General features: G+C 34.4%; 1 protein-coding gene across 2 annotated transcripts in view; it reads left to right on the top strand.

The window, feature by feature from the left end:
- The window catches only part of LOC145266927 (fibroblast growth factor 18-like), a 789,681-nt gene that overhangs the window by 215,506 nt on the left and 547,383 nt on the right, over positions 1-26,792 (top strand). For both annotated transcript variants that reach the window (XM_080122720.1, XM_080122722.1), the window contains exon 2: positions 22,622-22,708. In XM_080122720.1, the coding sequence (XP_079978846.1) occupies positions 22,622-22,708 (87 nt within the window). The remainder of the gene's footprint in view (positions 1-22,621; positions 22,709-26,792) is intronic.

Genomic DNA, 26,792 nt, shown 5'->3' with positions numbered 1-26,792 from the left:
GAAATAACATTTTTTATATTTCTGTGATGGTTAATTTTGAAATATCATTTTAGTTGAACTGTCAGGTTAGAGGATAACATAACATTTTCATTGGTCTGTCACGATGCGGTTTGAAATAATATTTCCATGTGTCTTTTAGGCTTAAGTTTCAAATAGCAATTTTATATTTTTGTGATCGTGATCGTTGATTTTGAAATATCATTTTCGTTGATCTGTCATGTTAAAATTTAAAATAGCATTTTCGTCGGTCTCTCAAAATTAATTTTGAAATAATATTTCCGTGTGCCTGTAAAGCTTAAGTTTGAAATAGGATATTTTATATTTCTCTGATAGTTAATTTTGAAATAGCATTTTCGCTTGTCTGTCACGCTGCAGTTTGAAATAATATTTTCGTTCGTCTGTCAGGTTTAAGTTTAAAATAGCATTTTTTATATTTCTGTGATGGTTAATTTTGAAATATCATTTTAGTTGATCTGTCATGTTAGAAATTAAAATAGAATTTTCGTTGGTCTTTCACGTTGCAGTTTAAAATGATACTTTCGTCCGTCAGTCAAGCTTAAGTTTGAAATATCATTTTTTTTTAATATATCTGTGATCAGTTAATTTTGAAATATCATTTTCGTTGATCTGCCATGTTAGATGTTAAAATAGTATTTCCGTTGGTCTGTTACAATTAACTTTGAAATAATATTTCTGTGTGTCTGTCAGGCTTAAGTACAAAAAGCATATTTTATATTTCTGTGATGGTTAGTTTTGAAATATCACTTTCGTTGATATGTCATGTTGATATGTCTGTCATTGTTGGTCTACCACAATTAACATTGAAATAACATTTCCACGTGTCTGTCATGCTAAAGTTTGAATTAACATTTTCATTGTTCTATGACGATTAATTATGAAAAACCATTTCGTTGACCTGTAATCTATTTTTAAAAAAAATTTTCGTTGGTCTGTCATCTTATATTGAAAAAAATTTTTTGGATGGTCAGTCATCTTATATTTTTTACAAATAATTTTCCATGATCTGTCATTATATATTTTAAAAAGATTTTTCGTTGTTCTGTCATTATATATTTTAAAAAAAGATTTCGTTGGTCTGTCCACTTATATTTTAAAAAAGAATTTTCGTTGATCTCCCATCTTATATTTTAAAAAAGATTTTTCGTTGTTCTGTCATTATATATTTAAAAAAAAAAGATTTCGTTGGTTTGTCCACTTATATTTTAAAAAAGAATTTTCCTTGATCTCCCATCTTATATTTTAAAAAAGATTTTTCGTTAGTCTGTCATCTTATATTCAAAAAAAAAAAAAAATTCGTTGGTCTGTCACTTATATTTGAAAAAAAAATTTCCTTGATCTGTCATATTATATTTAAAAAAAGTTTTTTCTTTAGTCTGTCATCTTATATTTTTAAAAAGATTTTTCGTTGGTCTGTCATCTTATATTAAAAGAAAAAGATTTTTCGTTGGTCTGTCATCTTATATTTAAATAAAAAAATTTCGTTAGTTTGTCAGATTTCAGTGTTAAATGATACCTTCGTTGCTTTTTCGTGCTTAAGTTTCAAACATTATATTCATATGTCTGTTGTGTTTGATTTTAAAACAACATTTTTGTTGCTTCATCACGCTTAAGTCTGACATAAGATTTTCGTTTGTCTGTTAAGCTGAATTTAAAATAACATCAACTTTGCCATAATAAATTTGAAAGAGCATTTCAGGTTCATTATTTACATTGGCAATCTTTTAAAACCGATGCATTTCAGATAAAAACATTATTATGTACTTACACATCATGACGAAATTAATATTATGTTAAAAAATTACCATGAATAATACAGTATGAAAATTAATTGTAAGTAAAAATAAAATTCATCTAATCATCGAGTTTTGTCGTATGCTTTGACGTGAAAGAGTTGAGCGATCAATTCAGCATGACAGACAAGGGATTTAACTCTTGACATAAGTAAATGGATCCGCCATCTTTAAACACGGTATCTCGGAACATAATGGTGCCTGATTTTTTTAATTAAAAATACTTCTAGTAATTGTCTACTGAATCATATTTCGTAATCTTTTAACTTATACTAATTTCACCATGCCACGTAAGTACGTTAAAGTGTGTCGAAAAAATTTAAAGCACTCAAAAAGTGTGCCACGAAAATTTAAAGCACTCAAAAAGTGTGTCACGAAAATTTAAAGCACTCAAAAAGTGTGTCACGAGAATTCAAAGCGCCCAAAAGTATGTCGGTAAAATTTAACGCGCCCATAAGTGTGTCGCAAAAGGTAAAGAGCTCAAAAGCAGAGTTGCGGAGTCGGATTGTAAAAGTTCGACTCCTAGAATTCCGAGGATGCCAACTCCGACTCCTTTGATATCTTCGACTCTGACTCCGACTTCCAACTCTGACTCCGACTCCCGACTCCTTGACCCCTATGTGGAAATCTATTCTGCAGATCCATATACCAGACCCCGACACCTATTCAGCAAGCATTTTATAAAAACTTTTAATTTATATTATTTTTTACGTTTAACATTCACTTGTATGGTAAATATACTCACATACTCAACTAGCTTTATAGAATTAGTTAAGATAATAAAAGGATAAAAAATTTACAATGAATTTTTTATGCTATCGGTTCAAAAGGGAATCAATATTTAGGGAAAGGGAAATTTTATTAGATCATGGTATTTCAAAACTAAACGCTTCTCATCAAAAGAAGGGGAGTAAAGACGCATATTATACAGAGGAGAAATTTTTAAAAAGATGACATTGCCATTATGGAAAGAGGGTCAAAGGGGAAAACAGGAAATTGTACTGAGACTAAAACCGCTTTCAGGACTGCCAGCAATCACTGTAAAAGAGTAATAAAGAACGCGAGAGTGTTGTATGCCCAGTCCGTTAAGTAGATGAGCAGTTGATTGGTTCCCACCAGTTTTAGCAAATAGCAAACAGGATCCTGAACAGAAGTGTGTGCTCTATCCCAACTATCATCAATGATAGAACTTTGCAGCTAATTCTACCCTATGCGAAAAGCCCTCAACCTCCCATATTACCTCCTGCATCAGAAAACACGCTATGCGACATACAGATATCTGTGCGTGATGTTGCCAAGCTAACGACCTTGATCCCACTAAAGCAACTGGCTCTGACAGCATTTCAATTATAGTGCTCAACAAGCTTCAACCAGAACTAGCTCCCCTGCTTACAAAGCTGTTTAAACGTTGTCTTAAAGAGAATTTCTTACCAACACCCTAAAAACCTCATCAGTATGCCCCGTATTTAAGAATTCAGATGATCGGTCATCTCCCGCTCAGTACAGACCAATAAGTTATGAGTAACTGGCTGAAATCTGTGTTAAATAGAGAAGTAGTTAACTATCTCAGTAAAAATAACTTTCTTCGTAACGTGCAATATGCTTTCCGTCCTGATAGATCTACAGCAGATGTGCTAACGGTTATATCTTATAGGATTAGCGAATCTCTCAACGGAGGCTTCATTTCAGTGGCAATTGCTCTTGACATATCAAAGGCCTTTGATAGGGTATGGCATCAAGGCCTACTTCACAAGATCTCCAGCTGCAGTATAGCTCGAAATATCTTCTCAGTGATTAAATCATTTCTCTCTGATAGGTTCATAAGAGTAGTGGTTGATGGGCAGAAATCAGTTCACAGTATTCCTAGCTTAGTGACGGATGCCCTTTTCTCTTCCCTGCAACCTCTTTCACAGAGAAGAGACGTTGTGAGCCTGTCCCTGCTTTATCGTTATTTTCATGGCAAGTGCTCGTCTGAGCTCCAATCTGTCTAACTGAAACCACTATCAATAATTTTCCCCACTCTTTATCTGTGCCTAAACCTAAACCTAAACCTAGATTCCATGAACAAAGCGTCTTTCTTAGAAATTCACGCCTATGGAACTCTCTTCTCCTTAAGTAATCCAATTTACGAAATTTCCACTACTAACGATTACTATGATTTTGTCCCAGGACCCTTGTCCTCGAGTGGACTCCCAGCCTTGATTAGTGGTGACTCTTATGTAAAAAAGGAAAGAGCTATAAAGTGTTATAGTTGCATGGGTTGCTTCTTATTGATTTAGGCCTGTTTTTTTTTCGGATAAGATTGTAACTTCAGATCGATCCTGAACTGGTCCAATTGCCAAATTCCATTTGATTCAGGAACTGGATTACTTTTGGATTACACTCCGATTGCTGTCCGATGCAATTCACAGTGATCTCACTCAAAGATAGAATCTTCATTGATCCTGTGTGACGTCACAACTAAAACGAAAACAGCTGTCCAGATAGGATTTGCAGTGATCTTATGGATCGAAATATCTTGATGAAATCGAAGCATTACAGTACAAAATTTGATATATCTCCAGAAATAAAAGCAAAACTATACAAAAACTGCTAAATTATCGAACTGGTAAAACCAAACAGGAAAACCATGGAAAAATAAATTAAGGAGTCGGAGTCGGATAAAAAATTCCGACTGCGACCCCTAATACTCTTAGAAATACAACTCCGACTCCGACTCCAACTAAAACCTCCGACTTCCTCTGATTCCGACTCTGCAATCCTGCTCAAAAGTGTATAGCAAAAAGTTAAATGCAAATGTGTGTCACAAAATTTAAAACACTCAGTAGTGTGTCGTGAAAATTTAAACAGCTCAATAGTGTGTCACAAAATTTCAAACGCTCTGTAGTGTGTCGTGAAAATTTAAACAGCTCAATAGTGTGTCACAAAACTTCAAACGCTCAGTAGAGTACCGCAAAAATTTAAAGAGTTCAATAGTGTTCCGCAATAATAGAAAAAGCTCAATAGTGGGTCGCAAAAAATTAAAGAACTCAATTATGTGTCACAACAATTAAAAAAGCTCAAACGCGTGTCAGGAAAGGTTTAAGCGCTTAGTAGTGTGCCTTGAAATATAAATTGCTCAATATTATGCCGCAAAAATTTACAGAGCTTAATAGTGTTCCACAAAAATTAAACTAGCTCATTATTGTACGGCTAAAATTTAAAGAGCTTAACAGTGACACACAAAAGTTTAAAGGGCTCAATAGTGTGCCGCAAACTTTAATGAGCTCAATCGTGTGTCACAAAAATTTAAAGAGCTCAATAGTGTGTCACAAAAATGTAAAGAGCATAATAGTGTGACACAAAAATTTAAGAGGTTACTAGTGTGTCACAAAAATTTGAAAAGCTCAATAGTGTGCAGCTTAATTTTAAAGAGCTCAATAGTTTGTCACAAAAATTTAAATAGCTTAAAGGTGTGTCACAATAATTGAAAGAGCTCAAAAGTGTGCCGCTAAAATGTAAAGAGTTCAATATTGTGCCGCGAAAATATAAAGGGCTAAAAGGTGTGCCACTATATCAATAAAGGTTGGAAACCATGGCTTAACTCAACAACTGATTTTTGAATCTCAGTTATTTTCCATGTCACGTGACTTAACTGACCAATCAGATCAAGTTCCCACACACGAGGCCACATCTGAACCCGGGGTCAAATCATGATTCGTTGTTTTGATATCATATTTCAAGGGAGGTCAATATTGTTAAAAGAAAGGCACAAGTCTTACTGCACGCATGTCGCTAGACTTGATAATTGGAATATATTATTTAAATTAGAACTCCCACAAAGAACATATAATACTTTAATAAGACCTTATATAGAAAGAGGTTTACACGTACACAATATTGGTCAGCGGTAGCTGAACATGGGAATCATTTACTCTATAATCATACCCAATGTGTAGCTATTTCTATACGAGTTACACAATGTTATTCGAACAAGATTTCAACAGAGTCTTCCGAAATAATGTACACTAGCAGGGCCCGTGGAAATGTCACAGAATGAGAAATATTAGTCCGGGTGCGGCGTTGCCCGAGTGTTTGGAGGTGTGTCTTGAGCAAAAAAAAAAAAAAAGTGGTAGTAGGCAAGCAGGCTCGAACCTGTATCGCGAAGGAGGAAAAGAACGTGAAAAACACAACAAAAACAAACAAAAAAAAACGTGACGTCTTTGCTGATGCGTCCTTCGCCAAACCGGAAGTGACGAAGGTTAAAATTAAGGCTAGTCAATCGAAAAAAAGGGATGACTTCCGAAAATGGCGGCGAAAAAATCGATCCCTCCCTAATAGAAGACAATACCGATCTCGTGAAAATCCGTCGCCTCTGTCGAAAGTTTTGGACATACATACATACATACATACATTTAAACAGACTGGTGAGATTTATATTATAGATTAAGAAATACGTTTATAAAGGTAATAGCTTCCTGGATAGCGCGAAAAATTGGACAGAAAAAGCAATAACATGTAAAAAAAGTATGAATTTATTAACGTTTCTATGAAAATAATGTCCATTGTATATAAAATATAAGACTAACTGAAATGATTACAAACAATACGAATAACAATGTAATTAAATCCTTCTTAAGAGAAAAATCCAAGTTGTCCTCGATGGTCGTACATCTAAACAATATGATATAAATGCGGCAGTACCTCAGGGGTCTATCCTTGGACCTTTATTATTCCTGATATTCATAAATAACCTCCCTGATAAAATGGTTTCGGAGATGGGTATATTTGCCGATGACACCACTCTCTATAACAGATATGAAGGGAAAACAAATGAACCTAAGGAAATGGCAGAAATACTAGAGGATAACCTCCAATCTGTAGTGGAATGGGGATAAACATGAATGGTCACATTCAATGCTGCCAAGACTAAGCTTGTTTCCTTCAATAATTAGAAGAAACCTTCTCTACCACCAATAGCAATGGCCAAGAATACATTGCCTGAAAGTCCTTCCTTTAAACTCCTCGGCCTAACGTTTACAGGGAACATGAACTGGAATAGATACATTGAGAGCATTGCCAAGGCTGCTGAAAAAAAGGTGGACACGCTCTACCGTGCTAGAAAATTACTTACGTCTGAAAGTATCCTGTACCTCTATAAGGCCACCATTCGCCCATCTATGGAGTACTGTTGTCACATCTGGGCTGGTGCATCTGCTGCTTCTCTCTCACTCCTGGACAGAGTTCAAAAGAGAGTCACCAACCTGATAGGTCCTGAACTGTCATTTAGGCTTCAGCCTCTGTCCCATCGACGAGATGTTGCATCCCTCTGCCCGTTCTACAAATACTTTTATGGTGAATGCTTTGATGAACTGCAAGCACTTGTACCTCCTCGATGTGACTACCCCAGAAAAACTTGACAAGCAACTAAGTCCCACCCCTTTACAGTAGAGATAGGCGTAAGAAAGCCTTTTACTCTAATAGTCTCTTCCCCAGAACTGCAAGTCTTTGGAACTCCCTTCCAGAATACTTCTTTCCCAACTGTACTGATATGCAGAAGTTCAAGTGTAATGTTAACAAACATCTTGCTACTCATCTCCCTTCATAATGCCCCTACAACTTATATCCCCGATAGTAGCCCTCTATTTCAAAGGGGCACTGTGCTTTGTTTGGGGTGATTGAATAAAAAAAAAATCCTCATCTCAAAAATTGGGAAACGTCTGATCGAAATGAAATAAATTAATAAGTAATATTCTTACGTGTTCCATTTCTTTTCAATTTTATATGAATGTTCGTATATTCTATTCTCTTTCCCTCGCTAAAATACCAAATTTAGATTAAAGGATAGTGTGGTTCTTAGCATTACTAAAGACGTCATTGTCGTGCAAGATGAAACTAACAAAACCAGCGGCAAACTACAAATTTCTTTTGAGGTAAAACAAATACTTTCTTCTTTTTTTAGAACTAGCGGGAGAGGGAGCCCGGCTTTGCCCGGACGTAGAATACGCTTAAATATGATATTTTAATTTGTCCAGATTTCGTATATATTATTATAGAGTCGTGGTTTTAAAAGTAAAAAAAAAAAAAAAAAAAAATAGGTGCCATCAGCTAGAATCGGAACCGAAACACTAGCATTCAAGCTGGTTACGTTACCGCTGTACCAACGTGACCAGCATATGAAATTAAAAAATTAGAAATTAAAAACAAACTAAAATGAATGTAAGAAATGTGTAACGGTTCTTTTTTCAATTTTGATCCATTTCTGACCCCTTAAAAACTACTTTAACCGGTTAAAGACCCATAAAACAACGGCCTGTAAAAAAAAAATCAATCATTTGAGGCCACTTTTAGTTTCGGAGGAGATAGGGTTTGAAAATATGGAGACAAACGGACAGACAGATCGACAGACAGACCGACATATAGCCGTTTATATATTAGATTTTTTTTTCACTCCTGCCCTTTCATTGGTCTTTAACAACGTTAATGCGTTGTTATTGATAGCTGAATTTGATAGAAAGTCTGCGTCTCGTATTTCAATAATGAGACATAGCCACTATTTTTAAACAATTGTTTCGTATTTCTATTCTTATAAATGGGAAATTAAACAACAATGTGTGATTTTTAAAACATTTTTAATAAATTGATTATTTATTTTAGTATTTGAATAGTGACTGCAAGTTTTAGGCTTAGAAGTCGTATTTTAGCTCGTTACTTCGTATCTTGTCTGGAACGATTTCCATAAAAATAGTGGCTTTATACAGGCAGGCGAGAGAAATTTTATAGGCCGATAGAGAAGGCCTACGATTTTTGCAGCACACTTTACAATATCTTCCATGTATTTATTTCAATTGATATTTCTTGTGAATGTTTTATCGAGGAGTTTGAGTGTTTCAGCGATGGGACAGGGGATAAGGCTTGGTAGACAGTTTAGGATAGATTTTCTGCTGGGATTTTCTTCAAGACAGACGAGTAATCGATTGGTGCATCAACACCCCATGCATAGGTGAATGGCAGCTTTTTATAGATCTAGAATGCTAACAGATGAAAAGTTTTCTAGTCCGGTAAAGGAAGCCCACCTTTTTTGTAGCAGACTTGGCAGTATCGATGGCTGGTAAGGTTTCTTTAAATCGCTACTATTATATAAAAGGAATTTTTTCCTCTGTGTATTTGTGTGTCTGTGTGTGTGAGTTCGTTCCCTATGGACTCGAAACGGCTGGACCGATTTTATGAAATTTAACACGAAGGCACATTATGTACCTGGCAGTGTTCTTAGATATGTTTTGTAGCGGAATGTCTCCAATAGGTGTTGATAATCGAAATATTCCGATGAAATAAGATCCCGTCGATTTTGACCAAAGTTAAGTTTAACATCAAAAGTGTATTTAAGAAATTTTATTACCACCCAAGCAGAAAGTCCCATCATATAAAATCAACAATAGGTTCGTTGATATTACATGACTTCATTAAATCTCCACACTAACGTACTGTACATGCAATGGCCAAGAACACATTGCCTGAAAGTCCTTCTTTTAAACTCCTCGGCCTAACGTTTACAGGGAACATGAACTGGAATAGATACATTGAGAGCATTGCCAAGGCTGCTGGAAAAAAGGTGGGCACTCTCTACCGTGCTAGAAAATTACTTACGCCTGAAAGTATCCTGTACCTCTATAAGGCAACCATTCGCCCATGTATGGAGTAATGTTGTCACATTTGGGCTGGTGCATCTGCTGCTTCTCTCTCACTCCTGGACAGGGTTCAAAAGAGAGTCACCAACCTGATAGGTCCTGAACTGTCATCTAGGCTTCAGCCTCTGTCCCATCGACGAGATGTTGCATCCCTCTGCCCGTTCTACAAATACATTTATGGTGAATGCTCTGACGAACTGCAAGCACTTGTGCCTCCTCAATGTGACTACCCCAGACAAACTCGACAAGCAACTAAGTCCCACCCCTTTACAGTAGAGATAGGCGTAAGAAAGCCTTTTACTCCAATAGTTTCTTCCCCAGAACTGCAAGTCTTTGGAACTCCCTTCCAGGATACTTCTTTCCCAACTGTACTGATATGCAGAAGTTCAAGTGTAATGTGAACAAACATCTTGCAACTCATCTCCCTTCATAATGTCCCTACAACTTATATCCCCGATAGTAGCCCTCTATTTCAAAGGGGCACTGTGCCTTGTTTGGTCTGAAAATTGAATAAAAAAAAAATCCTCATCTCAAGAATTGGGAAACGTCTGATCGAAATGAAATAAATTAATAAGTAATATTCTTACGTGTTCCATTTCTTTTCAATTTCATATGAATGTTCGTATATTCTATTCTCTTTCCCTCGCTAAAATACTAAATTTAGATTAAAGGATAGTGTGGTTCTTAGCATTACTAAAGACGTCATTGTCGTGCAAGATGAAACTAACAAAATCAGCGGCAAACTACAAATTTCTTTTGAGGTAAAACAAATACTTTCTTCTGTTTTTAGAACTAGCGGTAGAGGGAGCCCGGCTTTGCCCGGACGTAGAATACGCTTAAATATGATATTTTAATTTGTCCAGATTTCGTATATATTATTATAGAGTCGTAGTTTTAAAAGTAAAAAAAAAAAAAATTAGGTGCTATCAGCTAGAATCGAAACAGCAGCATTCAAGCTGGCTACGTTACCGCTGTACCAACGTGACCCGCATATGAAATTAAAGAATTAGAAATTAAAAGCAAACTAAAATGAATGTAAGAAATGTGTAACGGTTCTTTTTTCAATTTTGATCCATTTCTGACCCCTTAAAAACTACTTTAACCGGTTAAAGGCCCATAAAACAACGGTCTGTCAAAAAAAAAAAAAAAATCAATCATTTGAGGCCACTGGCGCCGCTCTGCGACTTTTAGTTTCAGAGGAGATAGGGTTTGAAAATATGGAGACAAACAAATCGACAGACAGACCGACATATAGCCATTTATATATTAGATTTTGTTTTCACTCCTGCCCTTTCATTGGTCGTTAACAACGTTAATGCGCTGTCATTGACAGCTGAATTTGATAGAAAGTCTGCGTCTCGTATTTCAATAATGAGACATAGTCACTATTTTTAAACAATTGTTTCGTATTTCTATTCTTATAAATGGGATATTAAACAACAATGTGTGATTTTTAAAACATTTTTAATAAATTGATTATTTATTTTAGTATTTGAATAGTGATTTCTAGTTTTAGGCTTAGAAGTCGTATTTTAGCTCGTTACTTCGTATCTTGTCTGGGACGATTTCCATAAAAATAGTGGCTTTATACAGGCAGGCGAGAGAAATTTTATAGGCTGATAGAGAAGGCCTACGATTTTTGCAGCACACTTTACAATATCTTCCATGTATTTATTTCAATTGATGTTTCTTGTGAATGTTTTATCGAGGAGTTTGATTGTTTCAGCGATGGGACAGGGGATAAGGCTTGGTAGACAGTTTAGGATAGATTTTCTGCTGGGATTTTCTTCAAGACAGACGAGTAATCGATTGGTGCATCAACACCCCATGCATAGGTGAATGGCAGCTTTTTATAGATCTAGGATGCTAACAGATGAAAAGCTTTCTAGTCCGGTAAAGGAAGCCCACCTTTTTTTAGCAGACTTGGCAGTATCGATGGCTGGTAAGGTTTCTTTAAATCGCTACTATTATATAAAAGGAATTTTTTTCCTCTGTGTATTTGTGTGTCTGTGTGTGTGAGTTCGTTCCTCATGGACTCGAAACGGCTGGACCGATTTTTATGAAATTTAACACGAAGGCACATTATGTACTTGGCAGTGTTCTTAGATATGTTTTGTAGCGGAATGTCTCCAAAAGGTGTTGATAATCGAAATATTCCGATGAAATAAGAATCCGTCGATTTTGACCAAAGTTAAGTCTAACATCAAAAGTGTATTTGAGAAATTTTATTACCACCCAAGCAGAAAGTCCCATCATATAAAATCAACAATAGGTTCGTTGATATGACATGACTTCATTAAATCTCCACACTAACGTACTGTACTTGCAATAACCCTTATCCCTGAGTGGCTTGCGGGCCTTGATAAGGGGTGAACACCGTGTAAAAAAAAATTCATGGTTTTTATGGGAATCTCTCCAGACAAGGCATGTATCCACTTGATGTAAGGAGCGAAAGAATGAGCCAAGGACAAGTGTTGACAGATTTCGACTTGGAAAACAGCAATTCTTCCCCCTTTCTCAGAAACATCGCTTATGGAATGTGAGGAGTAAGCGAGAGTTATGAACCTGTAATAGTCGAGGTTGGAACGATAAAATTGTCGCCTTAAAGAAAATAACACTACAGCTTGGTTTAACAACTTTTGTTGAAAAAATCAGTTCAAGTAACTTGATTATGTAGTAATACTGACATCTATTCAATGTAGCTGCCTTCAACCTCAATCACCTCCTCAATACGGATTCGTAACTGGGAGCATGCCTTTTTCACAAGCTTCAGAGGGAGTTCGGCGAATTTTCAGTCTATGGCGGCCATCAGGCTGGCTTTGGTGTTGTGCGAGGTCATGTTGGTGATGTGTTCGACGTATAACCAAATGGAATAGTTCAGTTGGTTCAGATTGGGTCAAGAGGGAGTGAGAGAAGGGTACAAAGTCTGAAACCATACCTGGGTCTCTTTGGTGCCGTTCTGCTGCCACACCCAGGGTCTGCCAGCGGCCACCTGATTGCATCAGGGGATCACCACACTCTTCAGCACATCCAGGTACACTTTGGTGTTGACTTTTAAGCCGACTTCGAAGATGTGAGGCGGCATGCTTTGACCTCACTTGAAACCAAAGACCATAACCGTGGCCGGAAACCTTGCCTTTATCACCTTATGTTATTCGTGGCAATCCAGCGATGTATTTTGAGGGTGCTGGCAATGGTCCTGTTGTCATAACTTGAATCAGTAGAGAGCATGATCTCACTCATTGAACATTGTGTCACTTTCAGACATGATAGAAGGCTTCTATCGCTCTTGGGATTTGTACACCACTGGCCAACTAGTAGATGGCCTGCAACAAAAAATGTAAACGGGTTTCCACAAACGGAAATGGAATCATGTTGTCTTTATAATCTCACCCTGTACAAAAAATTTAGTTTGACAGAGCAATGTAAATTAGATTCAAAGGTTTACTGTCAAAAAAAAAAAAATAATGCGATTACGAAATGAAATGGACGATGCCATGGGTGGTATGCTGTTGGGTGGTCACTATATACTGATACGTTTGGCCACTTGAGTTCAAAGACGAATTGTGAAATCTATATTTGTTAGTGTCATTCAGCCTGTTGTAGAAAATAGGACTTCATTGTGTTGCGCGTAAAGAAATGAATTGAAAGACAGAAACAGTTATTTTATCTCGGGAATATTCCCGGGATTTCACACCAAATTCTGCAGAGGGATCTGCTCTCAAAGAACGAACCGTTTGTTTAGCCACATAAACCGGCTACTTAACTTCACGGGGAATTTCGTTTCTTCTCGTTTTTTTTTTTTTTGGAAGAGGGTGGGGACGGCGGTGGTAAATTCTTTTGATTGTTTGAAGCTGCTTTCGTTTTTATTAAATTTTTTATTTCGTTTTTTTTTCTTGTAAATTTTTTCTTTCATTTTTAACTGTTATCTTCTTTCAGTTTATTTAAATATTTTCTTTTTCTTTTTTTATTATTTTTGCGCCTTTTTTTTCATATATTAACATTTTCTTATTATCTTTCTCTTTTTTGAATATGTTTTTTTCTTGTTTTTCTTTGCTTTTATTCAATATTTTTTCTTCTTTCATTTTTTTTTCTTTTCTTGTCTTTTTATCTTTCTTTTTATGAGGTTATTTTTTACTTGCTTTCTTTGCTTTTAATTTCTTTTCCTTATTTCTTACCTTTTCTTCTTGTTCATTTCTTTTCTCTTTTTTCTCTTTTAATATTTTACTTTTTGTTTAATTTGGTTTTTCCTTTTTCTTTTTTTCCTTTCTTTTTAATACGTTCTTTTCTTCTTGTTTTCTTTTCTTTTATTCAAGATTTCTTTTTCTTTCTTTTTGTTTTCTTCTTTGCTTTTATTAAATATTTATATTATCTATATTACTTGTTTTCATCGGAGTATTGTTCTCATCTTGAGTGCTATTTTGCAATATTTCGGTCAGTTTGAAAACACTCTCCCTTGTGGAATGAAATCAAAATAATTGACAAAGATGCAAGATGGAGAATCAGGTGACTCAAAGAAGCAGCACATAGGCTAAAAAAAAAAAGAAAACAAAGAAAAAATTACTAAACAGACTAAGCTTAGAAATTAATAGCATTTGGGAGCCTCTAATTTGTAGGAAAAACAAAAATTGTACACACTTAAAATCTCGACGATGGAAGGGAGATGATCCCCTGTCGATCTTTATTAGATATGCCTCCCCTTTGTCAACCAATTGTTTTTTACAGATACGAAACCGCAGACAAAAAACATAGACCAACTCTAAGAATACGAAAATATCTACAGAGTCAGTAACTTTTCTTTTTTCTTTTCTAAGACAACATCGAACATGCCTGACCACAGTCCAAGGCCAACGTTGCACAAATAACATTCAAGATAAGGTTGGTTTGGTTTGATTGTTTTTTTACGGCATATCAACCCTTTTCAAGTTATTTAATGCCGAATCCAGTTATTTTGAAAAATTTTTTTTAATAGAATATATATTTTTTTCTTCAAGTCGGTTTCTATTTAATCCATAGTTAGGACTCTAGCAGGTACTATCACTCTGAGTCCGAGTGCACCTGGAAGCAATGGCAATTAAAGGGTGGCTCCACACTCCCCAAAGCCCCCAAGGTGGGGCCTCACCATCGGATACAGTTTAAAGTCATATCCAGGACCAATCAATATAGGAATAATATTACGATAAAAACAAGTAATATATACAATCCGCCCTGATCTAAAAAATTCAGAAAGTTATATTTTCTTTTTTTTTCTTTTTTACCTTTCCTTTTTAATGTTGTGTAGTACAGCGGGGAGGGGCGTAACGGAGGACGACACATCGTTTATATAACGAGTTAGACTGTGACGAGGATGACGGTAATTATTCAGAATGTAGAAACTATGCATAAATAGAATTCGGTGTAATAGTGAAATGAAGCCAATCATTTAATACGAAACCATGAAAAATGAATTAGTAGTTAATAAAAAAATCGTTTTTTTGTTGAGGAAATATGTAAATTAGTAAACGTTTATGCAGTCGGTCGCATATCTATGACTGAGTATATTAAGAAGTTCGTTTCAATAACATTTTAGTAGAAAAAGTATCTGACCAATATCACCGAGTAGTGTCTGTTCTTATGTTACGCATGAGTTAATTTGTCTTTTGTCAATGTAGAAGAAACTCTTCCATACTAAGGCAATTTCATTTTTGCCTACATCCAGAGTGCCCTTTTTGGGGAGCTGATTTGCCCTCACATTAAAACGACATTGTGCTTTCATGGAGAAGCTGAAAAATTGTAATAAGTAAAGGTAGGCATTTAATATCAATGTCCGAGCGCATAGAAACACAACTTATTTAGTGTTTCCTTTTCAAATTAAACATTTTTTTGACTCCTTTTCAAGGTGTTTTTAACATGTTTTATTAACTATTTGCTTATATATATATATATATATATATATATATGATTAGTTTTTTTTTGAAAAAGAAATCCAGCAGAGTGCTCTATTAAAAGGAAAATTCGAAAAATAAGAGCGTATTTATATTTTATATTTTGTGTACAGAAAGTTGTTAGATGAGATAAGTCATTGGTACCGTCGGTTTCAAGCCCGATAATTAGGACCGTTTTAGATATCTATATCAAGCTCTCTTCAGCCAATACTCATCTCATATTGGCTGAAGAGCGCTTGATATGGATATCTAAAACGGTCCTAATTATCGGGCTTGAAACCGACGGTACCAATGACTTATCTCATCTAACAACTTTCTGTACACAAAATACAAAATATATATATATAATATATATATATATATATATATATATATATATATATATATATATATATATATATATACTAGCAGAAGTACCTGTCGTTGACTGGGTTAAAAAAACCCTGATTGATGAAAGTATGATAGGTTATGAAAAGGAGGGGTTGTAAAGAGATAGGTTTTGATACGCAAAGATTTTACCCTAAGCAAAATATGATGAAAGTAAAGATAATTTTCGTAAAATATATATTTTTTATATCAACTTTGTTTCCATTCGTAGCCAAGAGTGACCAACAAAATGATGTTTCCTTGTTCGAGAATGAAAAACAGAGTTATGAAAAATTTGTGTCGAGAATAAGAACGTGAATTTATGAGGTGAATTTATTCGACACAATACGATTCAAGTAAAAAAAATAAATAAAAGCTAACGTGAATTAAGATTAAAGTTAAGGTGTTATTGTGGACCCTCACCCCTTTTAAAAAACCTTGTTAAACTTTGTGACATATTTACATTCTATGGAGGTCAGGCGCGAACGAATACCCACTAATTTTATCATACCATATTTCTTCAAACTGAAACATAATTATCAAAATATACTTAAGCAAATAGATATGAAAAGTCTTTGTTAAAGTTTGTGCCATATTTCCATGGAGCACAGGCGCGAACGCAGACCCCACAATTTTATAATACCATCCCTATTTAAGATAAAATATACTTATCAGTGTATTCTTATGTACATCTATATCAAAAACACTTGTAAACGTTTTTTTTTTCATGTTTTATTTCCATACTTTGTGGGCCAGGCGCGTACGCAGACCCCACAATCTTTATGAACCACCATTCTGCCAGATCAAACATACCCATTCCTGATCCTCGATACATCTTCAATCATTATATGTAATCAGTTTTTTTTAAATAGTCAACCATATAGGAGCCTATTCGTGACCACACACACACACACACACACACACACACACACACACACACACACACACACACGTTCAGCTTTATATATATATATATATATATATATATATATATATATATATATATATATATATATATATACTGAACGAGATTTATTTATTTAAGAATGTGCTACAGAATGTCTTTGTATTCTTATCTTGGAGTCATCAGACATTTTTTTGTTTTGAAATAATTCATTTGAATTTATGAATGGATCTTTCTTATTTTCGTGCGCCCTCAGTTTTTTTTCGTTCTTTTTTTCTTTGTTTTTCTTTCTTTTTTCTTTCTTTATTTTCCTATAATTCGACCTTTTCATTTTCTTCTTTTTCATCACCTGTCCTGCTTTCTTCTTTCTTTTCTATTTGTTTCTGTATTTTCTTCTTCTTCTTCTTCTTCTTCTTCTTCTTCTTTTTTCTTCTTCTTCTTCTTCTTCTTCTTTTCTTTTTGATCTTCTTTCTTCTTCTTTTTCTTCTTCTCCTTTCTTCTTTTTTCTTCTAAATTTCGTTGCTTCTTTTTCTTCCTTTTCTTCTAATGCCGTTTTTTCTTCTTATTCTTTCTACTTCTAATTTCGTTTCTTATTCGTTTTCTTCTTCTTTTAATTCTGTTTCTTCTTCTTTTTCTTCTTTTTTTATTTCCGCTTCTTCTTTTCTTTGTTGTTCTAATTACTTTTATTTCTTCATCTTCTAATTTCGTTTCTTCTCATTAATCTTCTTTTCTTACTTCTTTTCTTTCTTCTTCTTCTTCTTCTTCTTCTTCTTCTTCTTCTTCTTCTTCTTCTTCTGCTGCTGCTGCTTTCTTTGTCTGTTCATTTGAGTTCATTAATTGAACATACCCGAACTCGGTATTAAAAACTAAGGAGCACAAATGAGGCCGAAACTAGAGTCTTGGGCTTCCACTTTGTTGGTTGCATGGCTAGTGTGAGTAGCGACGCTATTTGAACGTGTAAAATAATTATATTAACTTACATTCTGAAAATTATATATATATATATATATATATATATATATATATATATATATATATATATATATAGTCTTTGAAGTTTCTAACCTTTAAAACTATACAAAAAATATTTTTTATCATTCGTTAAAAAACCATCTAGTCAGTAAGTTATTTAATCACCTGCAATCATTGCATCAACTCGCTCTCGAATTTACTATAGTACCAATAATTTATTTTTCAAGGGATCATCAGTTGTTTACCATGAAACACTGTTTCGGGGATATATATATATATATATATATATATATATATATATATATATATATAGTCGAGTAGACTCGCAAAATGTAAAACATTTATTCTTAAATTTTTGAATTGTTCAATAGAAAATGAAAGGAAAAATCTTTGTAAAAGGAAATTGGAAGAAAATACATTTTACGTTACTTAAAGGGAGTTTCTTGAAATCTTATATATAAACGGTTATATGTCTGTCGATTTGTTAGTCTGTCTATCGGTCTGTTTGTCTCCATATTTTAAACTCGATCTCTGTCGAAACTAAAAGTCGCAGAAGGGCGCTGGGGGCCTCAAAGGATTGAATTTTTTTAGGGAGCGTTCTTTTATAGGCCTTTAGCCGGTTAAAATTGTTTTAAGGGTCAAAATGAGTTAAAATTGTTTTAAGGGTCAAAAATGAGTAAAAATTGTTTTAAGGGGTCAAAATTGAGTTAAAATTGAAAAAAAAAAATTTAAACATTTTATACATTCATCTTAGTTTATTTTTTTATTTTTAATAAGTTCATATGCGTGTCATGTTGGTAACGTCACCAGCTTTGAATGCTACAGATTCAGTTTCGAATCTAACCGATTGCACCTTAATATTTATTCATTTTTTTTACTTTTGAAATCGCGACTCTATCATAATATATACGTAATCTGGACAAATTAAAATATCATATTTAAGCGTATTTTACGCCCGGGTAAAACGTGGTACGATCTTCCCCCCTTTTCCCCACGACTAGTATTGTGATATTCAGGCTTCGAAAATACGACGGTAAGAAATTCTGGAATCAACTAAGATTTATTATTTTGGCTGTTCTTTTTAAAGATGGGGATTGAACATTTGTATTATTTAGATTATTTTGGACGCTAACCCGACGACTATTCTTCTCTTAGATGATTTTTGGTCCCCCGACAAAAGGAGGGTGGACCTGTAAATTCGTCTGTCCGCACTTTATGAATAATTGCGCCTTGGATTTTTAAAAATAAATTTGCACAAACATTAAACATGATATGTGTAAAAAAGTAACAGAACGTTAAAATGGCTAAAATCAATACTTTTGCGCTTATTAAAAAAAAATTGATGCCTTGGATTTTTATAAAACTTTCTGAAAAGTTGTAACTAACTGATTTCTATATAATTTTGTTTGTCTATACTTGGCGATAACTCTTGGGTGTGCCCCAGGGCCTCTTTTAGGGCTAATAAAAACGCTCCGTTTTTTTTTTTATTCTTTTACCATATTTGTCCAAAATTTTCTGTGTATGTCTATTTAGCAGTTTTGCATGGTGCTGAACTCAAATTTAAATATGTTAAGGCCTTGGGAACTTTTGGGGCTAAATGGGGGTGGGTTGGCAAATGATGGACTTAGTCATTTCTTTTTTTTGCATGGTGCAGAAGTCAAATTTACATATGTTAAGGCCTAAAACTGCATCGCCTGTTCATTTTCACCAGGATTTGATGTCCCCTAGGAACGTTTTGGGCTAAATGGGCTGGGGGCAAATGCTGAGCTTAGTCATTTTTTATGCCTCGTTCACTGTGCCCTCAAGGGGACCACACATGGTTTACTTGTTTTTCTCAAAACGTTCCCGCCGATGAACGTTAGTCCATTTCAGATAAGTCTTGTCGGACTCGGGAATCTTTATGCTGAACTAAAAAATCTGTACAGAGTTTTTAACAAAACGTTTATTGAATCCACGGAGTAGATTGTTATTATTCCGTCAGCTATGGCCGGATAAAATTGTCGACTGTCTTCATTTTAGTTTTAGTACCGACTATACTTAGGATTGAACTTTTGAACATTTATAGGACAGCGCTTAGAATTGATTAGTACTTAACACTTTATACTTTGCGCCAAACGTCAACATGAATCTATAATAGTTGTAGGTCGTAATACGTAGTATCTTCACACACCCTAAACAGGCTCCCAAAATTTATATTGAAGTTCTTCACATAGATTTGCAGCGGAACAAATGAAGTGCTAAGTCTTCTGATGGTTGAAAGTCCAATTTTTAGCACATGCGATTAAAGATTGGTAAAGATTTGTACTTGGTCATGGCTGACGGGAAGAGAGCGATTTATTCACGTCGATTAAATAAATGGTAATGGTTAGGGTTAGGGTTAGGGTTAGGTCGAAATTATGTACAGATTCTTGGATTCGACAAGATGCACTTAAAGAAGTTCATTATCATCATATCGTATGAACCCAAAGAAATTTGGCATTGGTTTCCCCGATATTTTTCTCGTCAGACATCTAGGATTACGGGTGGGACCACGTGAGTTAACGTGGCCGTTACTTTGTAAATGTGCGGTTACATTAAAAACGTCTCGGACCCACACGCCGTCTAGCACCGTCGCAAATAAACAAACAAATAAAACAGGAAAGAAACTTTTTTTAATTGCAAATGAAATGTGTTTATTCGTGGTTCTTCCAAAACAATGCATTTCATTCTCTTGCAGCAGTCTTTTCGCACACACTTGTGCTGTTTAAAAGTCTTTCGTCGCACCATCTCGCGCTGGTCAGTGCTTTCTCGCGCTCGACTTTGAAGGTCCATCATGACAGGCGCACAATTTGCTTCTCTTCTCGACCATGTGGTGTATTTTTTCTCTCCTCTTATTGTAACGCAAGCTCGTGCACACTTGCTAATTTGCATACGTGCTTACCCGGGTGCTGCTGCTGCTTCTAATATTTTCGCTAGCCAGCTATCTTTTCTCACACGCACCCCTACCCGCTCTGCTACAGTGAAAGTTGGCAACATCCTAAATAGAAGTGATTGTGGAACAAGCTCGGCGCGAACTTTGGACACTCAGGTCGCCAGTTTATGTAGTTAGCTACTAGACCACCGTCACCCCGGTCGGAAGATACGTCAGCTGAAAATTTTTGGAATAATATTTACGATAGGAATCTGAACATGAGATTAATTGAAAATGAAAACATAAGACAGTAAACGACCAAGTTCTCTCCAATTCTCTCTCCTCTGATCTTGAGCACGTGGTACAATGGGGAAAGGAGTGGCTGGTTACTTTTAATGCATCTAAAACCAAGCTTCTCTCTTTACATCATCAACATTCTGATTCACATCTGGCATCAATTGAAATGAATGGCTCTCGTCTTCAGGAGGCCTCAAGTTTTGACAAGCTTCTTGGCTTGACCATTACCCCTGATCTTAAATGGAACACGTACATCAAATCTGTTGCCAAGGCCGCTGGAAAAATGGTGGGATCTTTCTATCGATCCTTAGATATCTCACTGCTGATGCTATTCTCTATCTATATAAGAGCCAGGTACGTCCAAGGATGGAATACTGTTGCCACATCTGGACAGGAGCTGCTAGAAAGGACTTGGCCTGCCTTGATAGAGTTCAAAATAGACTTCGTAGCCTCGTAGGAGATGTCCTTTTCTCTTCCTTGCAACCTCTATCTCACAGAAGAGATGTTGCGAGTTTGTCTCTGATGTATCGTTATTTTCATGGAAAGTGTTCGACTGAGCTTCAATCTATGGTCCCCCCTCGCCAAACTTTCACAAGAAACACTCGTCTAGCTGTAAACACTATCAATAATTCCCCCCACTCTTTATCTGTGCCTAAACCTAAACGTAGATTCCATGAACAGAGCTTCTTTCTTAGAACTGCACGCCTGTGGAATTGTCTTCCGTTTTCCTGCTTTCCGGCTGACTACAATATGGTTATGTTCAAGTCTAACGTAAATAAGTTCTTGATGAGCCGTTCCATATAAGTTATCAAATTTACCAAATTTTCATTACTAATGATTACTATATTGTCTAATTTCTAATGTACACTCTTTAACCCTTATCCTTGAGTGGCCTCTTGGCCTTGATAATGTGGTGATGCCTATGTAAAAAAAAATATTATGGCTAGGACAACAGCATATTCTTTTCATTGCTTTGACTCTCGAGTGTGTATCCTTTGATATCTTATATGCTTTTATAGAGAGTGATGTGGTTCTCGGTTAATTAACTGTGTCAGGTATATACTGGAGAGTCAAAACAATGAGAAGAATATGCTGTTGTCATAGCCCTACATATTATTCAGTATTTTGTCTTTCTTTTTTTCAACCGTATTATTATATTTCCCTCCTTTTCTGAAATGAAACACATACATCAAATCTGTTGGCAAGATTGCTGGAAAAATGGTTTAATCATTGTACCGCTCCAGTAGGTACCACACTACCAATGCAATTATCTATCTCTATAAGAGCCAAATACGTCTTAAAATGGAACACTGTTTTCACATTTGGACAGGAGTCGCTCGTTGCATCTTATCCTGCCCTTTTTCTCCTCTGCAATCTCTTTTCCACACAAGAGACGTCGTGAGCCTATCTCTACTTATCGTTATTTTCATCACAAGTGCTCGTCTGAGCTCCAATCTATGGCTCCCTTTTTGCCAAACTTTCACAAAAAAACTCGACTAACTACAACCGCTATCAACAATTTCCCCATACTCTACCTGTACCTAATTCTAAGCGCAGATTCCATGAACAAAGCTTCTTTCATAGAACTGCTCGCGCGTGGAACACTGTTCCATTGGTTTGCTTCCCAGCCAATTACAATATGGTAACGTTCAAGATTCCGTTTATGCTTCCGCGGTCGCAAAATAAAATAAGAAATAATCCCCATTTCGAAAACTGTTATCCCGAACACCGAAAACTAATCAAACGTCGTACTAAATACCATCTTCTTTCATCTTTCCTTTACTATCTAGTCATTGGACTACTTCCGGTATAGAGAACTTCCGGCGCCTCTTGAACCCATTCGGAGCTTTCAGATTTCTGAAATTAATCTTTAAACGGTAAGTGAATATCAACTTCCTTTTTTTTTTTTAAAAAAATACTAATTTGTTTTTATGTGCATCCCACTAATAAATGTTCATGTATTATTTTAAGTCTATTTGTTGTCTTTTTCATGACCTAATCTGTGAAGTAATCTTTCTATAAAGAACTGGAGTTATCTCCCCTTGGAAAAAAAATTGTTTCCTATGTCAGAGTTACGTCCCTTATAATGTTGTATAGCCACATATTAAATCGATGTATAGACATATGTTGTATAGAGGAGTTATCACGCGGGATATGTGACATAAAAGGTAGTTACTACAGAAGAAGATAAAAGATGCTTCATACCTTTTTTTTTCTCTCCAGGAGTTCTTCTGTCTTCACTGTTGGGCTCTGTGGTAAACATGCGACAATCAACACCATAAATCATAAAGTTTATATTTTTAAAATATAAATTTATTTCAGCTGTCTTAATGGTATTCACTTGAGTCTGCTTACGTGTCTACATGCTTGTTCTTTTCTAGCCCCTCTTGCCGAAATTTCAAGAGCTCGTCTGTTCACTGTGGCGACCAAACTTAAAACTCTCGACTGACTTGTCTCTTTGACCTGTAAGTTCCGGTGACGTAGCCGATTAAAAGACACGTCTCCTTAACGTGGCCTCCTCTGTCACGTACGCAACGTCTCAACGACGATCTAGTTGTTCTTGTTTAACTTAGCTAATTTCTATATATATTAATAATTCCCAATATAAACTATTTTAACAATATCACTGGACAGATAGCGAAATAGATCGATAACAGCTAATTTAATTTTTTTACCCTGGTATTATCATACTGCAAAAATTGCTTTACGCGTACTCGGTAAAAAAAAGGATTTCATAAATCTCGCCGCAACATCTCGTGAAAAGTATCGTATCAACGCCGGAAAGAGAATTAAGACCATACGTTTTTAGTCATGCGCTATTGTAGACGTCTGCCTTAAGGTATACTCTGGCACCCCCTCCAAAAAAAAAAAAAAAGAAAGAAAAGACGAACTGTGAAAATATGAGTATTTGCATTGTGCTAAGTATATACACCCTGACAAGTTACTTGTTTCATTTTTGTGCATGGAAACAATGTATTTAATTAAAAATTTAAGCTATGTATAATTATGCCGTGTTGTGTCCACTTTACGGATAATAATAAACTTTTCCACGTACTAGAAAAACCGGGATAATATGTCTACCGGCGTTAACACACATGTTATGCACAAGTCTTACACATTTGGCAGTCGCACTGACGTATAACCAAACTCATTACTTTTTGAATTTGTTTTGCTGTTCAACCTATAGGGACGTCCAACCGATTGTGAAAAAACGGAGCATAAAATCCAGTGACGTCAAGTGTGTTAACTATACGAACTATGGAACAGCGAAAGCGACTTAATGAGTTTTTTTAAACCTTTATTTATCTTTTTCAAACTGCAATAAATAATTAATCTTTGTTATAATTTTATTCCGTTTTAAAATTTACACAGTTTAATAATTGATAAAATTATAAACATTTGTATATTAAATATAAAATATCGTTTTACAAAATATGCACGGCTGTTCATTTGGTTAATTACGTGTTTCCATACTTTATTAGGTAATAAAAGAAAAATGGGAGGATTGTAGTGATTTACAAAAAGTTTATTTTGGGGGCAATAATATTTTTTGATCGTATTTTAATATTTTTCAATCCTGTTTTAATAATATTTTTCGATCGTATTTTAATATTTTTAATCGTGTTTTAATGATATTTTTAATCGTATTTTAATAATACTTTTTGATCGTATTTTAATAATATTTTAATATTTTTCGATCGTGTTTTAATAATATTTTTTATTGTATTTTAATAATATTTTTCAATCGTGTTTTAATATTTTTTGGTCGTATTTTAATATTTTTGATCGTATTTTAATAATATTTTTTGGTCGTAATATTAATATTTTTCAGTCGTGTTTTAATGATATTTTTATCGTATTTTAATAATATTTTTCAATCGTATTTTAATAATACTGTTGATCGTATTTTAATGCTTTTCAATCGTGTTTTAATAATATTTTAATCGTATTTTAATAATATTTTATATCGTGTTTTAATAATATTTTAATGGTATTTTAATAATATCTTTTTATCGTATTTTATTATTTTTAATCGTGTTTTAATAATATATTTAATCGTGTTTTAATAATATTTTTAATCGTGTTTTAATAATATTTTTAATCGTGTTTTAATATTTTTTAATCGTTATTTAATAATAATTTTCAATCGTGTTTTATCTGGCGATATAATAGCTGGCAATAGTCATGTTTATATTATAACTTGATATTTAAAGAAAATTTAAACACCGTTAATTGAAAATCTGTTGTAACAGGACATTTCGTAGTAATCGAATTTTAATCGTTTTAAACATTTAAAAATTAATTAATTTTTAGGAAGTTTTTTTCTCGGGAATTCAACCGATTATAGTATATATTAATAAAAAAGAAACGCTATTTAAAAAAAAAAAACATAAGAATATTAAATTTATATAATTTTTTTCATTTCAACTTCAAAGTACATATTTTTTCAATACGTGGATTTAAATTTTTAAAACCAAATATTTTTTTTACTTATTTGAACTCTTCTGTTTCATAATAATAGAAATTTCGATCTATTTAGATATATTTTGTTCAAATTTCGAAAAACTAAATATAGGGGGGGGGAATACGCATTTAAAAAATAGTTCCCCTTATTTATTTTACAGAAACTGCATTTTATATATAATCTCATTCTGAAATGGATAAGTATCGAAAATTTCATGAAAATCTTTCCATTAGTTTATTTTTGCTAGATTTATTAAACACGGGTATGTTTTCATGGTCGGAAGGCTTACTACATGGAAACGTTATTTTAAAGCGTCAATTATGTAAACACGATTTTCGTCTCGCATTTTCATTATTTTCGTTCGATGAAAAATGTTTTTTTTTTTTTAAATAATTACTAGTTTATTTTGCCCTTCTTTTTTTAAATAGTACAAAAGTTATATTGATAATATTAACTTATAATAATGTTATATCGTCTTACATATAGGGAGGGATTAATTCTGTGGTGAATTTTGGAGGTTCCTACCGTACTTCTACCTAACAATTTAATAAAAAAAAAAATATCATGAAACTTGAAAGTACTATTTTAAAATAACACGGTAACATAAGTGCATATGCGCATAATTGTTTATCTGACACTGTTTGCTGCAGACTTCCGGTCGCCTGTTCTTCTGATTTACCCATGATTGTCCTTAATTGTTGTACTAGCTGAAGTTTCATTTATAGCGAAAGAGGAGAGAGAGAGAGAGAGAGAGAGAGAAAGAGAGAGAGAGAGAGAGAGAGAGAGAGAGAGAGAGAGAGAGAGGAAATTAAATAGACGGGAACAATTTTCAAGTGGTGATTATTTCCCCTTTACACCGGCCTAAACTATTGGAAATATTAACTTATAAAAAAATTACATCGTGTTACATATAGGGAGGGATTAATTATGTGGTGAATTTTGGAGGTTCCTACCGTACTTCTACCTAACAATTTAATAAAAAAAAAAATATCATGAAACTTGAAACTACTATTTTAAAATAACACGGTAACATAAGTGCATATGCGCATAATTGTTTATCTGACACTGTTTGTCAGCAGACTTCCGGTCGCCTGTTCTTCTGATTTACCCATGATTGTCCTTAATTGTTGTACTAGCTGAAGTTTCATTTATAGCGGTGATCCATGGTTGCTAACATGGCAAATGTTTACGTGCTTAAGGTTACCGTCTCGCAGTGTTGATATTTGCTCAGGTATGACAATAACTTGCTTTAAATATTCCCGTTTTTTGGGTGGGGGTCACCTTGTATTTATAATGTATGTTTAATCTACAAAAAAGCGGAGCGTAAAACATAAAAAATATATGAAAAATCACAGAAACAAAATACAATTCAATAAAATTTCTTTTTTTTTATTTGCCCCTAAATAGATGGGAACAATCTTATTAATCAATTATTTCGGCCACAACAAGCCATTTTCAATAGAATTTTTGTTTTTTGAAGTCGAGATATTAAGACG

The sequence above is a fragment of the Euprymna scolopes genome, chromosome 42 (assembly GCF_053919585.1).
Source record: "Euprymna scolopes isolate OS-2025 chromosome 42, ASM5391958v1, whole genome shotgun sequence".
Taxonomy (NCBI): Eukaryota; Metazoa; Mollusca; class Cephalopoda; order Sepiida; family Sepiolidae; genus Euprymna; species Euprymna scolopes.
Note: the sequence above shows the minus strand (reverse complement) of the source record. Positions and strands in the feature narration are given on the sequence as shown.